This window comes from Actinia tenebrosa, unplaced genomic scaffold, assembly GCF_029948245.1.
Source record: "Actinia tenebrosa isolate PJP-AT-01 unplaced genomic scaffold, QUT_ActTen_1.0 PGA_scaffold2__45_contigs__length_23673736, whole genome shotgun sequence".
In the NCBI taxonomy this organism is placed as follows: domain Eukaryota; kingdom Metazoa; phylum Cnidaria; class Anthozoa; order Actiniaria; family Actiniidae; genus Actinia; species Actinia tenebrosa.
The window spans coordinates 4,469,410-4,489,319 of NW_028292579.1; the positions used below are offsets into that span (position 1 = coordinate 4,469,410).

The 19,910-nt window shown below is 37.3% G+C and overlaps 2 protein-coding genes and 2 pseudogenes across 3 annotated transcripts; 1 reads left to right on the forward strand and 3 right to left on the reverse strand.

Moving 5' to 3' along the window:
- Nucleotides 1-1,480: 1,480 nt before the first annotated feature.
- Nucleotides 1,481-2,386, forward strand: LOC116289609 (histamine H2 receptor-like). The gene has a single exon (XM_031696560.2). The coding sequence runs from the start codon at nt 1,481-1,483 to the stop codon at nt 2,384-2,386; it is 906 nt and encodes a 301-aa protein (XP_031552420.2).
- A 1,914-nt stretch (nt 2,387-4,300) lies between these two features.
- Nucleotides 4,301-6,432, reverse strand: LOC148909038 (uncharacterized; annotated as a pseudogene).
- Nucleotides 6,433-7,777: 1,345 nt separating this feature from the next.
- Nucleotides 7,778-8,695, reverse strand: LOC148909039 (adenosine receptor A3-like). Its single transcript, XM_089034000.1, has one exon. The coding sequence runs from the start codon at nt 8,693-8,695 to the stop codon at nt 7,778-7,780; it is 918 nt and encodes a 305-aa protein (XP_088890126.1).
- A 7,665-nt stretch (nt 8,696-16,360) lies between these two features.
- Nucleotides 16,361-19,415, reverse strand: LOC148909040 (uncharacterized; annotated as a pseudogene). Its single transcript, XR_016120352.1, has 3 exons — nt 18,591-19,415; nt 17,380-18,495; nt 16,361-17,334 (listed from the first exon to the last, which is right to left on the reverse strand). The product of XR_016120352.1 is annotated as an uncharacterized LOC148909040 (transcript).
- Nucleotides 19,416-19,910: the final 495 nt, after the last annotated feature.

The following is a 19,910-nucleotide window of genomic DNA, read 5'->3' on the forward strand; positions in this document are numbered from 1 at the left end:
AAAAAAACGCTGTCGTTTTGAATACGTTTTGAAGATATTTCAATTGATAAGTAACACATGGTAGTTGCATTTAGTTTCAATTTGAATTTCAAACCTGAAATGTGCCGTTAAGATTAAAAACCTTGTTTCAGTGTTTTAGTTTAGTTCTTTGCTTCCGGCTGGTCTCTGTTGACAAATTTTAATGCAGTATTTGACCAATTGGATTCTGGAAACTGTATTTAAAGGAAAAACTGCTTAATTACGAGATCAATATAATTTTCATTTTCCGACAATTTTACTTCCGGTTTGAGATGGCAGCCATTTTGAAAAGTCCCTTTAATAGCCGAACGCATCATATTTTTCGATGGCACCATATCATCATTCATTTATAACATGAAAACAATTCAATTTGTAAAGTCCAAGCATTTTAACCAATTATTTTGTCATCTTCAGTCTCCGAAAATTTTACTTCCGGTTTGAGATGGCAGCCATTTTGAAAAGTCCCTTTAATAGCCGAACGCATAATTTTTTTCGATGGCACCATATCAGCATTTGTTTATAACATGAAAACACTTCAATTTGCAAAGTCTCATCATTTTAACCAGAAAGTGAACAATTTCTGCACCTATCCGCCTCACTATGTACAAACTGTTACATTATTATTATGCAAATGATAAATTTCTTGGAGTTTTGACCTTATTTATTAAGATTATAAGCCATTCATATTCATGAAAATGGTTTATATTTCGAATGTATTAATCACTTCTCTTACGGGTTCATGAAATATAATAATAATAATAATAATAATAATAATAATAATATATGGCTGATATAGCGCTTACACAAGTCTGTTCTAAGCGCTTAGTAATATAACGTTAAAGGAATAAATAAGAAATTGAACAGGTTCACACGAGTAGAATAGTGTTAAGTATAACCCTCCATAACCGTGAATTCTATAAATACGCATCACTCAAATCAAGAACTATTTCACTATTCAAGAGCTTACATCATGTAGAATTAGTATAAAGTATTGTTCTATGGTTCATGTGCACTTTAAACGATACCATCTGCAAAGGAAGTCGAAAATTGAAAAAAAAAAAAGCTTCTTTTATATTCCCTCTTTAATTTCGGTACAAATAGAATTACATGTATCTTAGTATCCTATGCCAATAACTGTCAGTGATTCAAAACCATTAAATGTAAAAAGCCATTTTTCAAGGAAGCAAAAGTGAAGTCAACCGACAGCTGTTAAGAATATTTTTTGTTTGTTATCTGATGAATTAGTAGGACAAAAGCTGATTTAACTGAAAATTGGAAAAATTATTTCGGTTTCAAAAGAGCTGTTATCTTAGTGTTTAGACCACCAGGGGAGAACAAATTTCTGATCTTTACAGAAATATTTACAAACCAACCATATTGAAAAAGCAGCAGTATGAGAGACGAGCAAACATTTGGAGGAAGATTATAATTCAACACTAAATAAGAATAACGGCAGAAAAAAATGGGTAATGTTGAAAACTGCCATCCCGAAGTAAGCGAGTTCTTAGGTCATCAATATGACAGCGAGGATTTTGAAGCAAATTCCATTTTCAACATTATTATTCACTCAATCCTAACGATGACAGCAACGCTGGGGAATGGAATGATTATCGTTGCCATCTTGAGATCCCAGAATCTACGAACGCCATCCTACTTACTGATAACAAGTTTAGCCTTCACTGATCTCCTGGTTGGTTTATTGTTTCATCCTCTGGATATTTCAATTGGTGTTTTATACCTGCAGGACAACGTCCAAAGTGTATGTGATGCCATGAGAGTGTTTATTTTCGTTACTACTTTCCTTGGAACACTTTCAGTTGCGATGGTCACATGTATCAGTATAGACAGATACTTGGCGCTTACTCTAAGACATCGATACACCATTATTGTCACCAAGAAACGAGTCCGCTTATTGATTGTAGGCCTATGGATCTTTTTCTTGCTCTTTTCATTCGCTACTCGACTGGAAGATACATACGTCATCTTTCACATTAGCGCCTTCTCGATATCGTTTTTCCTTTTGTCAACAACCTGTGTTTTCTACATCAAGTCTTTCAGAGCTCTTCATCTTTACACAGTCCAAGTTCACGCCCAACAACCAAACCCGTTGTTTGATGTTGTCAGATACAAGAAAACTTTGAAGACAATGCTCGCGGTACTAGCATGTCTTCTACTCTGCTACGTACCAGCTGTTTGTATTGTCGTAGTTCGACTCACATTTGGTATTAGTAAAGAATCAGTGATTCTCTCTTCGATACTCGTAAGTTTTCTGGGTCTTAACTCAAGTATCAATCCAATTATTTATTTAGTTCGTTTCGCAGATATTCGAAGCGCTTGTCGTCAAATGTTAAGAGACCTGATACAATGAAATGACTATTTGCGCCGCTTGAATCCGACAATCACGTACTATAAACCTGAAATAGTGAAATAAAGTCTAGCGAAATGAAGCAACTGGGATAGAATTATGACCTTTAGACTTTATTATTCTCGTGGACCACAGATGAGACAACGATGAATATTTCATTAAGCACTCCTAAGCACTCCACTGAAATGTGTGGACAAGCTCCAGTAGTTCCAAAACCATAGAATGTATTAAACACATGACCCAAACTACATAATACTCTTTTAAGCGTTGGGTAAATCATACAATTTTCTGGTTCGAAAACAGAAGTGTATGTTTACCTTAATTAGTTGGAATAAATTGCATGAAATAATGATTTTCTTTAACATGTTATCATGGGCAGTAAGTTCAACTTTAAGGTCACATGACAATCTTTAGCTGCCATTCTGACCTTGCTATTATGTAAATTTTATATTACAACACACCAAGGGCTCTAAAACAAGCAGTGGCGACCTTTTCTACTACCCTGAGTGAGCGGAAAACTTAAATTGGCCCATGGACTAGGGGGAGCAAAACCAGAGAACCGAGAAGACAAATATGAAGAAAACCATAATCATCATCCATTACCACTTCCACCAACATCATCACCACTAGTATCATGGATTATCTCCATCGTGTAACATCATCGTCTTCATGATTATATTCTTTTTACTTTATTTTAGTCCCGCTGGGATCGGTATCGTATGAGTGAAGATGCTTGTTGATTTTCTTTTATGCTTGCTTTGAGGCTTGTTCTCCGGGTTATTCCTCTCTCTCTCCAAAATCAACTTTTAAATTCCAATTGGAATTTCAGTGGAATAGTTGAAGAGCTTCTCTTTAGAAATGCCACCGCTAAATCCCATTTCTTGATTTATTTATTGAAAGACAATAAGCGGCGCCGTAACCAGACCTTTTACAGAGAGGGTGCACATCGAATAAAATCGGACCATTGCTCGTTTTTTTTATTACCAACTCAGTGGCGTAACTAGGGATCTTGCAGGGAGGTGCACATGCAATAATTTGCAGAACCAAAAAGAAAAAAAAAGGTAACCAAAAGAAAGCAGAACCAAAAAAAAAAAAAAAAAAAATGAAGATGGATGAGCGGACCTTGAGCTTTTATGGGGGGTGCACGTGCACCCTGTGCTCCCCCCTGGTTACGGCCCTGATGAGAAATCATTTCAACATTCGAAGATTCTCAAAACCAATTTGTCCAATTTCTAGAAAAGCTAGACCAGCGTTGTTTACGCTTTGCAGTTTTTAACAATTATCAAGATAGCTATGAAAAATTACTCAACCGTATTGATCAATCTAGCCTATTTCACTGTAGATAATTGAAATAATAACTTACGTTTACAAGGCGTTACAATTCTTTGCCTCGCCATATATAGGTAAAATCTTTGACAAGAGACGGTTATCATACAATTTACGAGAGGAGCAAGCCGAAGAGGCAAACATATGCTTGCCTGGCTAAACAATAACAGCCAGAATGCTTGCTGACTAAACAATACAGGATGCTGAACAAAACATATAAAGATTCAAACCCAATGTAAAGAATAAAAAGAAAAATAAATGAATAAAATAAAATGAAATTTCAATGCTCTGTGATTATGGGATTTGATTTTGTCATCTGTTCCATTGGCTGGGATCAAACACTCAGTTTTGAAAGAGTTTCTTTCTACATCAGAATCAATTGATTTCCCTCCATGAAAATGTCCAGCCTCTGAAATTCTGTAAAAATGTCCTAGAATGTAAGGCTGAAGTCCCTGGGGGTTGATTTTGTCATCATCCGTTTCATCAGCTGTGATCAAACACCCAGTTTTTTGAAGAGTTATTTTAAAAAGCCCTAGTCAATATCCACCTCCCTCCACGCTTGGCTGGCCCGTTTGGTCATCAAAATGCATCTCATCTTAGATGGGATGCTGTCGTGTCATCATTCTCGAGCCACTTCTCCATTTTGGTTTGAATCCATTTCATATTAACCTCTGAATCCATCCATGAACATGGCTGGAATTAGACATCAATTTCCTTATTGTACTTATCTCTCTCCTCTGTTGTAACATTGCCTTTGCCTCTGAATACTATAACAGGCTTGAAACTCTGCTTGCCTTCCGCTCTTATGCAAAGTTGCAGTGTTGCCTGTCTCTTATCCAGTCCGGAGCCTGGTTGGGACACCCAAAACTGTTTGGTCTGAAAAATCGTATGTCTTATCGTGCTCAACGACGAATGGAAGAGGGACTTGGCATTATATCTAGGTCTCGGCAGCCATCTTCCATACTTGCTGTCTGGAACAGCATTGCTCCTTCTCCTTTTAGATTGAACAGATTTCTTTATACTCCTGGGAAATTGCAGGATTTTCTCTCTAGAATCATCTGCAGAATGCTTCTTCTTATTGGTTCTTCGCCTCAAAGAAATCTCATGTCTTCTTTTAAAACGCCGAAACCAGTTGTCACTTGATTTGAATTTGTAGGCTTCTTCTTTTCCATAGCGAATTTCGATTTTTTTCTTCATTCTCGATTTGATCCACAGCTTGGAGATTTTTCTGCCTTTTGCTCGTCTTAGCTCTCACGCCTCCTACATTTCTATCGTGTTTGTTGCGTAACACCGCGTGACACTTCTGTCATCATTTTATAACAAGCCTTATTCCATTTAACCACGAGACACTTGCTGATCTGATTTGCTTCAGCAACTTTCCATTTATATATTTCTGGCTATGGCATTGCTCAAAGATCAAGAGTTTGCTTCTTAAATTCTACCGTATATGTCTGGTATATGTCTTGCGTTTAGTGCTACTATGTTGCCTTTTGACCTCATTTGAAGCGTGCTTGGTTACGGAAATGTCATCAAAGCCTTCGTGTAGTTCCTAAATTTCTGGCACATCATTTGAGGCGGAGGTGATCTTGTTGGAGTGCAAAGGCATGGTGTGATCAGTGCGTTCAGTTCTTGGCTGCTTATTTCCGTGCTGCATTCAGATGGATGTTTGAATTGTATATGCAGATCGAGATATTGTTTCCCAAAGAGGGTTTGACTGCTAGTACGAGCTAATACTGCATGTAGCAGAATCATACTTCAGCTTTAACTTTGACACCTTTCGTAGAGTTGCTTTAATCATATGTCTCCACTTCTAAATTCAACCTATTTGCTTGAAGCCACAATCAAAAAGAGTTCGATTCATGTTGCAAGAAATATGGCATGGAAAACGGTAATGGCGGGAATGTGGCCCCTCACGAATTACCATTTAATGAATTGAAAGAAACTATTAAGAACCTTAATTTTCTGTTCATTTTGCATCTATGTAATATTTAGGACATTAGATTTTAGTTTAATTTTTACAATCATATATAAATATTATTTTGAATTATTTATTTTATATCGATATATAATAAAAGAAAATCTAACCGTTTCAATTCCTAGTCAAAGAAACCTTAAGGAAACTTTATTAAAATGAAAAAATGTTTAACTGCCCCCCCCCCCCCTCCATTCCCCCCCAAAAGCCTGAATTAGATATGATCGTAAACAAAACCAAAGTCGTTAAATTTAGCAATCATGGTTTTAAGTGTAAAGGAAAAATATTTGAAATTTATCTGTATTGATACTTTCAATCGTGTTACTCGCTCAGTGTTTTATGCTGCCAAAAACTTGTATTATTCTAGATTATTACAGAATTTAAGGCATCTGGAACGCTCTTCCAGATGCCTTAAAAAGCGGACCCTTGTTTCAATGCTTTTAAAAGGAAAATAAAAAATCATCGATTTAGCATTGACAACACAGAAAATTAGTATTTTAAAATCGATGTATATTCGTATTTGATATCTATTATTTTATGTAATGCACGGCTTATAGGTAGACCAGATTTTTATTCAAGTAATTTATGTAGCTATATGATATAATAAAGTTTTCCAATTCCAATTCCAATCCATCCATGCATCCATATCTTATCTAAAAGATCAAATTTATAATGACTTAGAGCATGTAGTAACGTGGCCCTCTACCAATAAACTAACATTAAGTGACATTTCTCTGTCTGTTAATGGCATTGAACTTCTGAAACTAAATTTCTAGGTGCCATGATCGACGAAATCTGACTTGGCATTCCCACATTCAAAGTATAACAAAGAAAGTTTCTACGAATTTGGGAATACTCAAGAAAATTAGAAATGTCCTTGGCCAAGACTATCCCAACAGCATCTACAAATCAATAGTTGAACCGTATTTTAATTATTGTAGTTTAGTATGGGACAGCATTGTGTTAGCCGATAAACTGCAAAAACTACGAAACCGAGCATCGAGAATAATTACCGGGGCGCCATACCTCAGTGTAAGAACAAGCCACCTTTACCAAGAATTATTGTGGGTCCCACTTGATCAAAGCAGAATGCAGCAAAAAGCTATTATGATGTTTAAAATAGTTAACGGTCTTGCTCCATGCTACTTAAAAGAAATTTTTACCAATCATCTTGGTTCTCAAGCCGGCATATAATCTACGTTGTTCTAGTGACAACCTAAAACTACCCAAGGTTAGAACCGATATATATAAAATGGCTTCGCATACACAGGGGCGAAACTATGGAATTTTCTTCCTGAATCTTTAAAGAAAGAACGTTCCTTATCTGCTTTTAAAAAGAAAATCAAGTGCTATGATCTCTGCATCGACAGCTAGTATTTATTATTACTTTTTCTTGAATTGCAAATAATATATATTTATTCATATGTTAAGTTTGTATTTTTAATTTTGTACATAATTAGTCGTTATACGACCATGCATCCATGCATCCAATCATCCATCCATCTATCCATGCATGCATGCATCTATCCATCCATGCACCCATCCATCCATCCATGCATGCATCCATCCATTCATGCATCCATGCATCTATCCATCCATGCATCCATTCATTCATCCATGCATGCATGCATGCATGCATGCATGCATCCATCCATAACGACTTTTTCGAGAAACATTCCGAACGACTTAAATTGCGAGTGAAACAAATGACAAATCTATTGACCTTCTTATCTGTAGTTCTTACCCTGTTCCTTGAGATCTAGTCTCATGAAATATGATACATTAATATAATCTTTAGTTACATTAGATATTTGAAAATTCTTATATTTTAAAATGTTGTACGGCCCCTTCAAGTTATAATTATTATTTATAGAGAAACCGTGAATAAATCAAGGTTTCAATTTGATTCGATTTCTGAATCCATAATAATAAATAATAATAAAATCAAATAAAAAAACAGTTAATAAATAACCGAATAAAGTTCGTTGTTACATAAAATCGAGTTAAATGACTTAAATATTTTCTGTTTTGAGTTAATTGTTCCTTATCATAGCACCAGAGTTCCATCCATCCGGGCGTTAAATGTTGATTATATTTCAATAAACAAGATTCCTTACCATTTCTCGACAAGCGTTGCTAATAGCTGCAAACCTCACCAAATAAATGACAGGGTTTATACTAGAATTAAGACCCATTAAGCAAACAGACATAGTAAGTACAGACGAATTTACGCTGGAGAAGCTAACAAAACTCATTGCTATGAATGGGCATATCGCTGGTAGATAGCACAGAAGAAGACAGGCTAGTACCACAAGCATTGTCTTCAAAGTTTTCTTGTATCTGACGAAATCAAAGTTACCAGCCAACGGGTTTGGTTGTTGGACGTGAACTTGGACTGTGTAAAGATGAAGAGCTCTGAAAGACTTGATGTAGCAAAAAGAGATTATTGCAACGAGAAACAATGCAGCGACAGACCCAAACGTGAAAACAGGAAAAAATAGACGTTCCCAAGTTGTTAACAACGAAAGGAAAAATGACGAAGTCCACACCACACCGATCAATAAGCGGACTCGTTTCTTGGTGACAATCATGGTGTATCGATGTCTTAGAGTAAGCGCCAAGTATCTGTCTATACTGATGCATGTAACCATGACAAATGAAAGTCCAGTCAGAAAAAAGATAATGAATAAAATAACGTTCGCTAGGACACAAATACGAGCAAAGTTATTTTGCAACGAGTTAGAACTCCACATTATAAACGATGGATGAAATATCAAACCAACTAAGAGATCTGTGAAGGCTAAACTTGTTATCAGTAAGTAGGATGGCGTTCGTAGGTTCGGTGTCCTCAAGATGGCAACGATAATCCATCCATTCCCCAGCGTTGCTGTTATCATTAAAATGACGTTGATCACAATTGTTAAAATGAATAGATTATCATTATTTTTGGTATCAGTTAATTGGGTTGTAAGAAAACTGCTCACTGACCGGGGGCACTCTTCAATGCCTTCCATGTTTGTGCGTGAAAACCTGAACTCGTCAGTCGAGCAGTTCTTCAAAAGACAACCTGTATTTTTAGAGTTTCGCCTTCAGTTCAGTCTACGTCAAGGTGCAGTGTCTGAGGTTATTAGGATAATATGTAAACATATTTACTTTAACCACAGTTGGTTTAGTTAAAGTAATATTTAATTTTACTTTATTTTTAGCTTCTTTTTCAAAAATTCTTGGTGGGAGGCACGTTAAATTGAATTTACGAGGCTTCACTCAGTAGCAGATTTGGTTTCTAAATATTACAAAAGTTTAGTAATTGGCTTCCTGGGCCCGGCTGTACGATAAGAATTATTTCAAAAGCATCACCGAATCTTATGGAAATAAAATCAAGCTGTAGGTTAGATTCCGCACATGTAAAATTCGACGTTTAAACTGTCTCCTCATGGTTTACATGGGGGTTGTAATCAGTTTTCCTGTCTAATAACGGCCAGCATTTAGCATTACTACTTACAACAAATACACTCAAATGACTTTCCCACGCATACTAAAAGCGCTTTAAATGTGTGTCGACATGCGGAACGAATATCCACAAACCTTATCAAATAAATTAGTGGGTTCATACTGGAGTTAAAACATATTAGGATAACTCCTACTGGATAAAGAACATTTTTATAGTCTTGACCTAAGATTTTCCCGAAAAGGAAAAAATACGATAAAGTTACGTAGCAGAGTAGAAGACAGGCTAGTGCCAAAGTTTTCTTGTATCTGACAACATCAAAGTTAGCAGCCAAGTGGTTTGATTGTTGGGCGTGAACTTGGACTGTGTAAAGATGAAGAGCTCTGAAAGACTTGATGTACAAAACCCATGTTGTTAACAAGAGAGCCATGTAACCAAAGTTAATTACCTGCATAATAATCTTTTGGTAATTTTCAAAGATATTTAAACTTGCTCCCAGAAAAGCCAAAACAAAAATTAAAACAATCATGTAGCGAACTCGTTTCTTGGTGACAATAATGGTGTATCGATGTGTAAGAGTAAGCGCCAAGTATCTGTCTATACTGATACACGTTACAATAAGGAGTGAAAGCGAACCAAGGGAAATGAAAAAGAAAGAGAATAAATAACTACATATGCATAATCCTCGAATATTGCCATGCAAGATGAAAGTACTGCCTATAATCAGTATCGGATAAATCACCAAACCAACCAGGAGATCTGTGAAACCTAAACTTGTTATCAGTAAGTAGGATGGCGTTTGTAGGTTCTGGGATCTCAAGATGGCCACGATAATCATTCCATTCCGATATGGTATTTCGATGGTATTTCATCCGATACTGATTATAGGCAGTACTTTCATCTTGCATGGCAATATTCGAGGATTATGCATATGTAGTTATTTATTCGCATTCTTTTTCATTTTCCTTGGTTCGCTTTCACTCCTTATTGTAACGTGTATCAGTATAGACAGATTCTTGGCGCTTACTCTAAGACATCGATACACCATTATTGTCACCAAGAAACGAGTTCGCTACATGATTGTTTTTATTTGTGTTTTGGCTTTTCTGGGAGCAAGTTTAAATATCTTGGAAACGTACCACGATATTATTACCAAGGCAATTAACTTTTGTTACATGGCTCTCTTGTTAACAACATGTGTTTTCAAGTCTTTCAGAGCTCTTCGTCTTCACACACTTCAAGTTCACGCCCAACAACCAAACCCGTTGGCTGGTAACTTTGATGTTGTCAGATACAAGAAGACTTTGAAGACGATGCTTGTGGTACTAGTCTGTCTTCAATCTTGCAATGTACCTTTATCGTATTTTTTCCTTTTCGGGAAAATCTTACGTCAAGACCAGAGAAATGTTCTTTATTTAGTAGGAGTTATCCTTATATGTCTTAACTCCTGTATAAACCCACTAATTTATTTGATAAGGTTTGTGGATATTCGTTCAGCATGTCGACACACACTTAAAGCGCTTTTAGTATGGGTGAGAAAGTCATTTGAGCGTATTTGTTGTAAGTAGTAATATTAACTGCTGGCCATTATTAGACAAGAAAACTGATTACAACCCACATGTAAACCATAGACAGTTTAAACGTCGAATTTTACAGGTGCGGAATCTAACCTATAGCTTGATTTTATTTCCATTAGATTCGGTGATGCTTTTGAAATAATGTTTGTGCGAAACTTAGCAAATTGGGGGCCCTTTTCTCTGGCTTTTTTTCGGCTTCTCGAAGTTATAAAGGTTTTTCCATGCCATATTTTAATACTGTGACGCATGAGGAGTAATCATTCAATATACAAAACATTACAAGCATAGATAGATTGAATTTGAAATACATTAATGTTTTATCCATTGATCTTATAGAAAATATTGCAATTAGTTTTCACTTAGTAGGCGGTTTTTCGAATTACGGGGAACAACAAATAATCATAAATGCCTTCTCTTACGTCACAGCATTAGCATATGACATGGTAAAACCTTCATAACTTCAAGAAGCCGCGCTCAAACTTTAAATATTTTTTCGGATTATTCAACATCTTACCCCATGTAGAATCAATACTGTGGATGTGTTCAGAAGCGTGATAGGCATGATATGGCAAAGGTTGCTATGGTATTTGATGATGTCAACGGTAAACGGTGGGCTTTCAAGGGAAGGAATTCATTCTAGACTGACTTTTCATGCGACCGGTTTTCTTCGTTCTTTCCAACGAAGTTTTAAATTGTTTTAATTGTTATTATTAATAATATTATTTGTTTACTTTTTTATGTATTCGCTTACGTGCAATCTTTTAGACATCCCACAGTAGTACGTAAATTTGAACCTTTCTCCCTCAATATTTTTCCTTCGCTAAAAAACTGCATTTGAGGGACCAGCGAAAATACCGTAAAGAACACGAAAAGGGTGTTACTATAAATGGAACATGTGTTGTGTCTTTAGCAGCGGGGCTATGTACCGGTTCACAGTTGCCGAAGTCCAGCTTCTAATTGCATTTCAGCAGTCAGCTTGCAAACTATGAGATTGAACTTGTTTGAGTTGTTGACTTAGACATGATGGGGAAACCACCGGTTGTTGAAAACATAATTCTTGCAGTGCACGTTAAGTCATAACCGCCATGTTGGCTGACCATAAAAAGCATTCCTCATTAAGCTTTACTTGTTAGATCAACGAAGATGGCGGTTGTTTCATTGGTATTTCTATCTCGAGGGATTTTTGGGACACGTGGTTGCACTCCAAGAAGAGACGCTAGGACCAAGCCGGCGACACCTGCGTTTTTACGAAGATTCCGTTCATTGACAGCCAATAAAAACAAAAATGTAATCATCGAGCTAAGAAGGTAAGGCCCAGTTACCTGCTGTTTTAATTGTTCAACCCTGGAACCGTATTCAATGAATTAATGGATTGCACTGATGATTTCTTGCTGAACTGAAGATTTTGTGCATCTGTTTTATCACAAGCAGAATCTGGAGAAATCTTCACGCGGTTCAGTTTTGCTCAGTTGCCCTTGGATTCAAGTTCAAACATGAACAGATCGTTTGAAAACTGTCAAAGCTATGCCAAGTTATTGATCGCAGATTATATTAGGGTCGAGTTGGTTGATATTTATGTTATCCTGAATGCTATTTTAACAGTCACTGCAACACTGGGGAATGGAGTGATTATCGTGGCCATCTTGAGATCACAGAACCTACAAACGCAGTCCTACTTACTGAACTCGACGAGCAGTTCTCCAAAAGACAACCTGTATTTTTAGAGTATCGCGTTCAGTCCAGTCTACGTCAAGGTGTAGTGTTTTCCTGAGGTTATTAGGATAATATGTAAACATATTTACTTTAACCACAGTTAGTTTAGTTGAAGTAATATCTATTTTTTTATTTATTTTTAGTTTCTTTTTCAAAAATCTTGGCGGGGCTCACGGAAAATTGGTTCTACAAGGCTTCACCTAGTAGCAAATTTGGTTTCTAAATATTACAAAAGTTTAGTAATTGGCTTCCTGAGCCCGGTTGTACCGAAACCTGGATAGCGCTATCCTACGGCTAAATCTTATCCAGTGGATAAATGTATTGGATAACAGCATCGAGTTATCCACTGGATAAGGATTTATCCGTCGTATACAACTGGGTCCTGAGGGTAAAAGTAAAACCAACCTCTAAGTACATTGCCTTGTTATGAAGTGATTTTTTCTATTGATTTGACATCATACTTTACTGTTTTTGATACTGATTCCCAGTTTCTTAGAAGCAGCGACGTCTTATTCTCTGGCTAAATAGACACAATAGAGATCTTGTCCCGTACTACAATAGCAGAGATTAATTAAAAATCAAAAATTAATTTTTTTTGACAACAATTCCTGTCATCGACAACCAAAAAAGACACAAACCTATTGAGCGAGCTAGGGAGGTAAGGTCTGGTTACCTTTTAATTCAATTATTCAGCCTCGGAAGCATTTTACATGAATACTGAAATACATTGAACTGAAGATTTCGTGCACCTGTTTTAACGCAATTACATTCAGGAGAAATCCTCGCATTCAGTCTTGCTTTGCTTTAGATTCAAGCTCAAACATGAATGTTTCCTTTGAAAACTGCCCAAGTTTATACAAGTCATTCATCGAAGATATTATGAGTATTAGGTCCGAGTTGATGGATGTGTTTAGTATTAATATTTTTGTGAATGCTATTTTGGCAGTCACTGCAACACTCGGGAATGGAATGATTATCGTGGCCATCTTGAGATCCCAGAATCTACAGACGCCATCCTACTTACTGATAACAAGTTTAGCCTTCACAGATCTCCTGGTTGGTTTGGTGATTCATCCGATACTGATCATAGGCAGTACTTGCATGGCAATATTCGAGGATTATGCATATGTAGCTATTTATTCTCATTCTTTTTCATTGCCCTTGGTTCGCTTTCGCTCCTTATTGTAACGTGTATCAGTATAGACTAGATACTTGGCTCTTACTCTAAGACATCGATACACCATTATTGTCACCAAGAAACGAGTTCGCTACATGATTGTTTTCGTTTGTGTTTTGGCTTTTCTGGGAGCAAGTTTAAGAAACTTTGAAAAGTACCAAGACATTATTACCCAGACAATTAACTTTGGTTACATGGTTCTCTTGTTAACGACATGTGTTTTCTACATCAAGTCTTTCAGAGCACTTCATCTTCACACAGTTCAAGTTGACGCCCAACAGTCAAACCCGTTGGCTGGTAACTTTGATGTTGTCAGATACAAGAAAACTTTAAAGACTATGCTTGTGGTACTAGTCTGTCTTCTATTTTGCAACGTACCTTTATTGTATTTTTTTCTTTTCGGGAAAATCTTACGTCAAGACCAAAAAAATGTTCTTTATTCAGTAGGTGTTATCGTAATATGTCTTAACTCCATGTATAAACCCACTAATTTATTTGATAAGGTTTGCGGATATTCGTTCCGCATGTCGACACACATTTAAAGCGCTTTTAGTATGGGTGGGAAAGTCATTTGAGCGTATTTGTTGTAAGAAGTAATACTAAATGCTGGCCATTATTAGTATAGGAAATCGCACGATCTTCTCGTACAATTTGGAAATTAATAGACACGAGTAATGTTTTGAAAGTTCTTGTAATTGCACGAGCCTTTAGGCGAGTACAATTAAAGAACTTTCAAAACATTACGAGTGTCTATTAATTCCAAATTGTACGAGAAGATCGTGCGATTTTTTGTTTATAGTTTACTCAACAAAATTTCAGTAAAAAATGCGAAGCGACGCCGTTCATCTTTGTCTATTTGGCGGCCGATTTCCAGTCCATCGTGCAACTGAAATGCATAAAAAAGATTAGTTCTTACGGCTTTAAAATTTCATTTATGCTTTTTAAGTACAAAATGATAGAAAATAATTGTTTTGACATTGTTTTGGCCGTGTTGCCATAGCGACTTAATTCGGTACTCCTACGGAGTACAATTAACGCTATAATTGTACTCCTCTCGACCAATCAGAGTCGAGTAATTTTGTTGAGTGTACTATAAGAAAAGAAAACTGATTACAACCCTCATGTAAACCGAATTTTATATGTGCGGAATCTAGCCTATAGCTTGATTTTATTTCCATTAGATTCGTTGATGTTTTTGAAATAATGTTTGTGTGAAACTTAGCAAATCGAGGGTCCTTTTCTCTGGTCTGTACTCTTATCTAACATGAAGTGGCGTGAGCACATGATCCAAACTCAAGTGGAATCATGAACGCAGATGTCATTTGAGTGTATTAATTTTGTCGTAACTGGCCATTATGAGAAACAAATTTAAAATAACCTTCCAGTAAACCATGAGGACCCAGCTTAAACGTCCAATTTATTTTGTGCCAAATTTTATGAGCAAAACCTGTTTGCCATTAGATTCGGTACATGTGTAATTCGACGCTTGAATTGGGCCTAAAATGATGAAATTACTGTTTGTGGGAAACAGTTAAATTGCGTATATTTAATGAAGGTGTACACTACGGTAACATATTTGAAGTGTAAACCAATTAAAACATTAAAAAACAACGCTTAATTCAATAAGAGTGAATGTCAGTAAAAATCAAACAAAATTTGAAAATTCGCGGACACGGCCAAAAAATCGATTCGGCTTACATTTTGCCTATTGATAGGACTGGATGAGTAGGTAAAGGAAATAGGAGGGATTTGATCAAATATCTATTATTTTGAGAAATTACGAGCAAAAACGATTTCAGCCTGACTTTCGCTCAATCCGACCCAAGCGACCTCGGTATTTAGGCGTTTTATAAGTGTTCTGTACAAACGCTAAAACAAAAGAAAATTTATTGATTGATCGCATCTATGTTAATTGGACCTAGTACAATCAAGATTTAGTAATTTCAACGGATATGAATTATTTTTGAGAAGAACGGAGGCCTTTTAAAATGACGACATGCATAGGGTGATAAATTCACCTGTAAACCACCTATCATTCGAGCAAAGAATAATGTATGTGGTATTTCATCAAAACTCTCAATATTTTCACCAGATATTCTCGAAAGGAAGTTCTTTAAGCTACGTAAAAAAAATTCCGGGCTCTTTTTGATTTTGGCAGCATAAGCGCCCTTTAAGTTCGCAAATATTGAGTCTTACTCCACACACTGAAATCGACAACAAACTGCATGCGCGAAAGAGGAAGTCAAATAATTGTTTTTCTAGACCGAAAAATACTCAAAAGTACTTCTTCATACCTTAAAACGATTCCTTGGTATGTCTAGCTATTTTATATTTAATTATTTAAAATATTTTGGGAGTCAAACGTAACTGGAGTTTGAAATCCGCGCGCGGCTCGACTTTTCGGGACATAATTACGATAGTTAACTAAGTATGCTTTGGTGTATCGTAAGGTTCTGAAATGGCACATCGGTTGTGCTATAATACTAAATGAAAATAATTTATATTCAAACGTTAAGTCAAAAGTTTATTTCAGTGTCGTTTGAAGGAACTTAACCGAGAACTTTCACCATACGACTTTTGATAAAATGCCAGTAATAATAACTTGTAGATTTCCAATTACCTTCGTGAATATTTAAATTCAAATTCCCCCTGATTACTTTCACTTGGTCGTCTTACAAACAAGATGTCGTGTTCCTTCAAGATCATATGCGGAGGAGAATGCGGCGCGGAAAATCGTGCGAGAAAAGCTGAATCCGTGGTTTTATGCAAACCTTTTTGGTGTCTTGTTTCAGTACGATCAAGCCGCTTCATAATCCACTCTTCACGAACTCCCGACCTTTTACACGCCGTCGAGCATTGATCAATATTGTGCGGATTGAATAGAATGCAGACTTTACGCAGTACATGAACAACAGTTTTTGACAATATTGTTTATTCGTTCAATGTAGGGCTTTTTCCTTCTTTGGGAAAGGTCTTCAACATCTTCTCCAAGCTCGATGCAAACGTTCCTCAACTCCTCTACACATAGTTTTGATAACTTGTTCTTCTGAACCATTTCACAGATATTGAAATCGAAGCAAATAATCGGGTGATTTAACTGCACCGCCATCATTACATTGGCACACAAGGTGGAAAATTGCGTTTCAGTTTCTGCTGCATATATATCTTCATCGTCATTTTCCATTACAACTGGGCAATTGAGACGCTTCTTTGCAGAGAGGCGACTAAAGAAACCGGATATTTGCTGTTTGGTAAGCACTTCATCTGGGGGAAATAATCGGGCTCCGTCGGTACGTCGGGTTACAGCCATTGCCTTGGAAACTTCTTGGGGGTCTACTTTTCTTCCGCTGACTCCTCCTATTTGAAACTGCTCAGTTAAGAAAGCAGTCTGCTTTGATGTGAAACGCTTCTTTTTCTTCGCAGACTTGAGGGCCCAGCCCACTGGAAGAGCAGTTAAATCTTCCTTCCCACCAACCGCTTCACATTGAACGTCTGGAACTCGAGTAGCTCCCTCTGTCAGTTTAAAGGCGTATTCTTTAATTGCTTTATCGTATAGGGTTTCGTGCTCAGGCATTCGTTTGTGCCTTCCTGTATCAAGATGATTTTGAAGAGAAGAAAATCTGCTGTATGCTTTTATACAACCTTCTTCTGGACACGTAAATAACATGGCTTCATCATTATCATCATCATCATCATCATCATCTAATTCTTATTCTTCTTCATATTCTTCTTCCTTCTCTTCTTCTTCTACTTCTTCCTTTTCTCCTTCTCCCTCATTTTCACCAAACTGAATTGCATTTGAAGTTTTCTTGGTGTATCGGTGTCTAACAACTCGAAAGGCGGGGTTAGATGCCAAAGATGTTGAATTCAGGGTTTCTAAAGCACCGAGTTTTTCAGTAGATACGCCAAAGGTATCCCAAGGCACTAATCGGCCTGGACTAACATTGAATGCTCTCCATACTCGAATACCATTCATTTCGTATTCAAAGTTATCTAGCAGGCTTATACCATCCCACTTCAATGAAAGTGTGCTAGCAGTTGTAGCAGCAACATAGGTGGCCTTAACTCCAGTTAGTCCTTGTCCTGATTCAATACCAGTTTTGAGTTGTAAAGCGTTGTTTACATCATGGCCTTCATTTACATACCTTCCAATGGCCCCCTTAATTATGGCTGCTTGGCGGTCGCACGCCCCCTTTCCTCCCTGGGGATCCGAAAAGTCATTCCTTATTATAGTCACGCCAGCAAGATCACCAGCCAGCTTAGCAGATACAATGGAATTTCCGCTATGATAACAGCCAGCGTTGTCTTGTTTATAGTACGCTTTTTCCAGGTAAGGCATTTCCTTTTTCAGCAAACGAAGACAATCTACCATTATGCCAGACACCGTGCTGCTGTCTTGTGTACAGCTTTGAAACACATGAACAATGGTTGTAGACTCAAGGTGCTTGTTATCTTGTGACTTCCGAACAGCAACCGTAATGTGCCATGGGAGACCACGCTTGGCAAACCAGTCAGACTGGGCTTCTCTGATTTCCGTGGTATATACTTCATTGCCCAGTCTTGTACCAAGAGCACAGATTTGTTATCAAGTTTGTTTAGGACGGAATGCTTTGCCTCATCTTGGTGGACAGATCGCAATAGATGGGCTTTCCAGGACAAGATAGCATCTTTAGCGCGTTGGAGCACATACACCATGTCACTTTTCTCTTCTCCATCACTACATGATGTAGTGGCGCATTCATTTTCCAAGATGCGAAATACGTTTTTCAACTGAGGGCATTGCGCACATGAATCAAGGTGGAGATGGTCACAATCGCCTTTGAAGTCTGCGTCGTTCGGGTCACTAAGCGCATAAACGCGACAATGATCTGAAATGGTCGACGATTCAGCAACATGCAACTAAAAAAAAGAGATTAAACGGATCAATTGATTAAATTAAGGTTTCAGTAAATTTACACAGGCAACGAATGTTACTCTATTCGGTAGATACCAACCTTATAATCACCCTTCAGGTACTGTTGTGATGATCGTAATTGTTGTTTGATGTCTCTGCCCCAAATTTGAGTTTTTCCACAATCAATTAGTTTGTCAACAAGGCTGTCAAGCTCGTCAAAGGCGTCACTTCCCTGTGCTGAAAAATTATCAAGTCCTTGGAGAGATGTACGAGTAGAAGCAGAACAAACGGTCAAAACTCTCTGTAGTGTTCGCTTGCTCATGGGCTTAAAGGCTGTTTCCTTACAGTATTGCTCATACTGCTGCACAACACGTTCTGGTATCATTGTCCTGATGACGTTGGGAGTTTTGACGATCTCACCAGTAGATAATTTTAGAAGCCTCTCTCCAAAAGGAACATCCTGGATAGCGTGAGGGATTGTAATAAAAGAAACAAAATGCTCTAACTGAGACGGATCAATTCTCATTCTTTTGTTTTCCCAACTTGGAAGCGGTGCTGCTCGGCCATGTAACAGTCTGTGCCGACGAGCTATGTTGTAACGATATCGGGTCAGCATAGGAATATGTTGCTTAAGTTCTTTGAAGGTAATTTTGTCAACCATCATCGACAGAATTTGTCGCCGCGTGCTCCAATGCTGTGCTATTGCATAACTTTCAGCATAGGCTTCGAGCAGTTCTAGTTCTTTATCACCTTTGGGTGCGATTTCTTCTTCATCTTTGCCCACATTGTTATTTTCATACAACGCCCTCCAAAGGCTTATGGAATCTTCCGGAGTAAGAACATCTAACACAGCAGAAATACATTGCTTCGCTTTTCTTACGTAGCGTCGCTTCGTTCTTTCGTGGGCTTTATTCCAGGGTACTGATAGGGAAACGCGAATTGACTTATATCTCGAAGCTGTAAAAAACCATTGAGCTGTCGACAGGGCTCATCATCATCATCATCATCATTATCATCATTGTCACATTTAGAAGCTTCGACGCTTTCATCTAACTCTTCCTCTTCTTCTCGAGAAGGCACATATACGTTTTCTCTTCTACACTTTGAAGTAATTGGTGAATCTGGTGTCACACGAGTCTGTGAAACAAAGCAATTCCAAATCAGTGTGATAACAAATAAGAAAAAACATTCGAATCAATAACGTAATTCAAGACTTAAAATCGAAATCTTTCTCACTCACCAGTTTCAGGGATTCCATATTAGTTGTCATTTCTTCTATATACTCCGTCACTTCTACCTTGGACTTTTCTAACTCTTCAGTCTGTAGTTTATCCAGCCACATACGGCATTTTGGACAAATTCCTATCAACAACAAGTAGGGAAATATACCTAAGCAAATTTATAACCGACTTCTACGGAT

Bases quoted from the DNA above. Each gene is read 5' to 3' on its own strand.
- LOC116289609 (XM_031696560.2), top strand. From the start codon at position 1,481: ATGGGTAATGTTGAAAACTGCCATCCCGAAGTAAGCGAGTTCTTAGGT.
- LOC148909039 (XM_089034000.1), bottom strand. From the start codon at position 8,695: ATGGAAGGCATTGAAGAGTGCCCCCGGTCAGTGAGCAGTTTTCTTACA.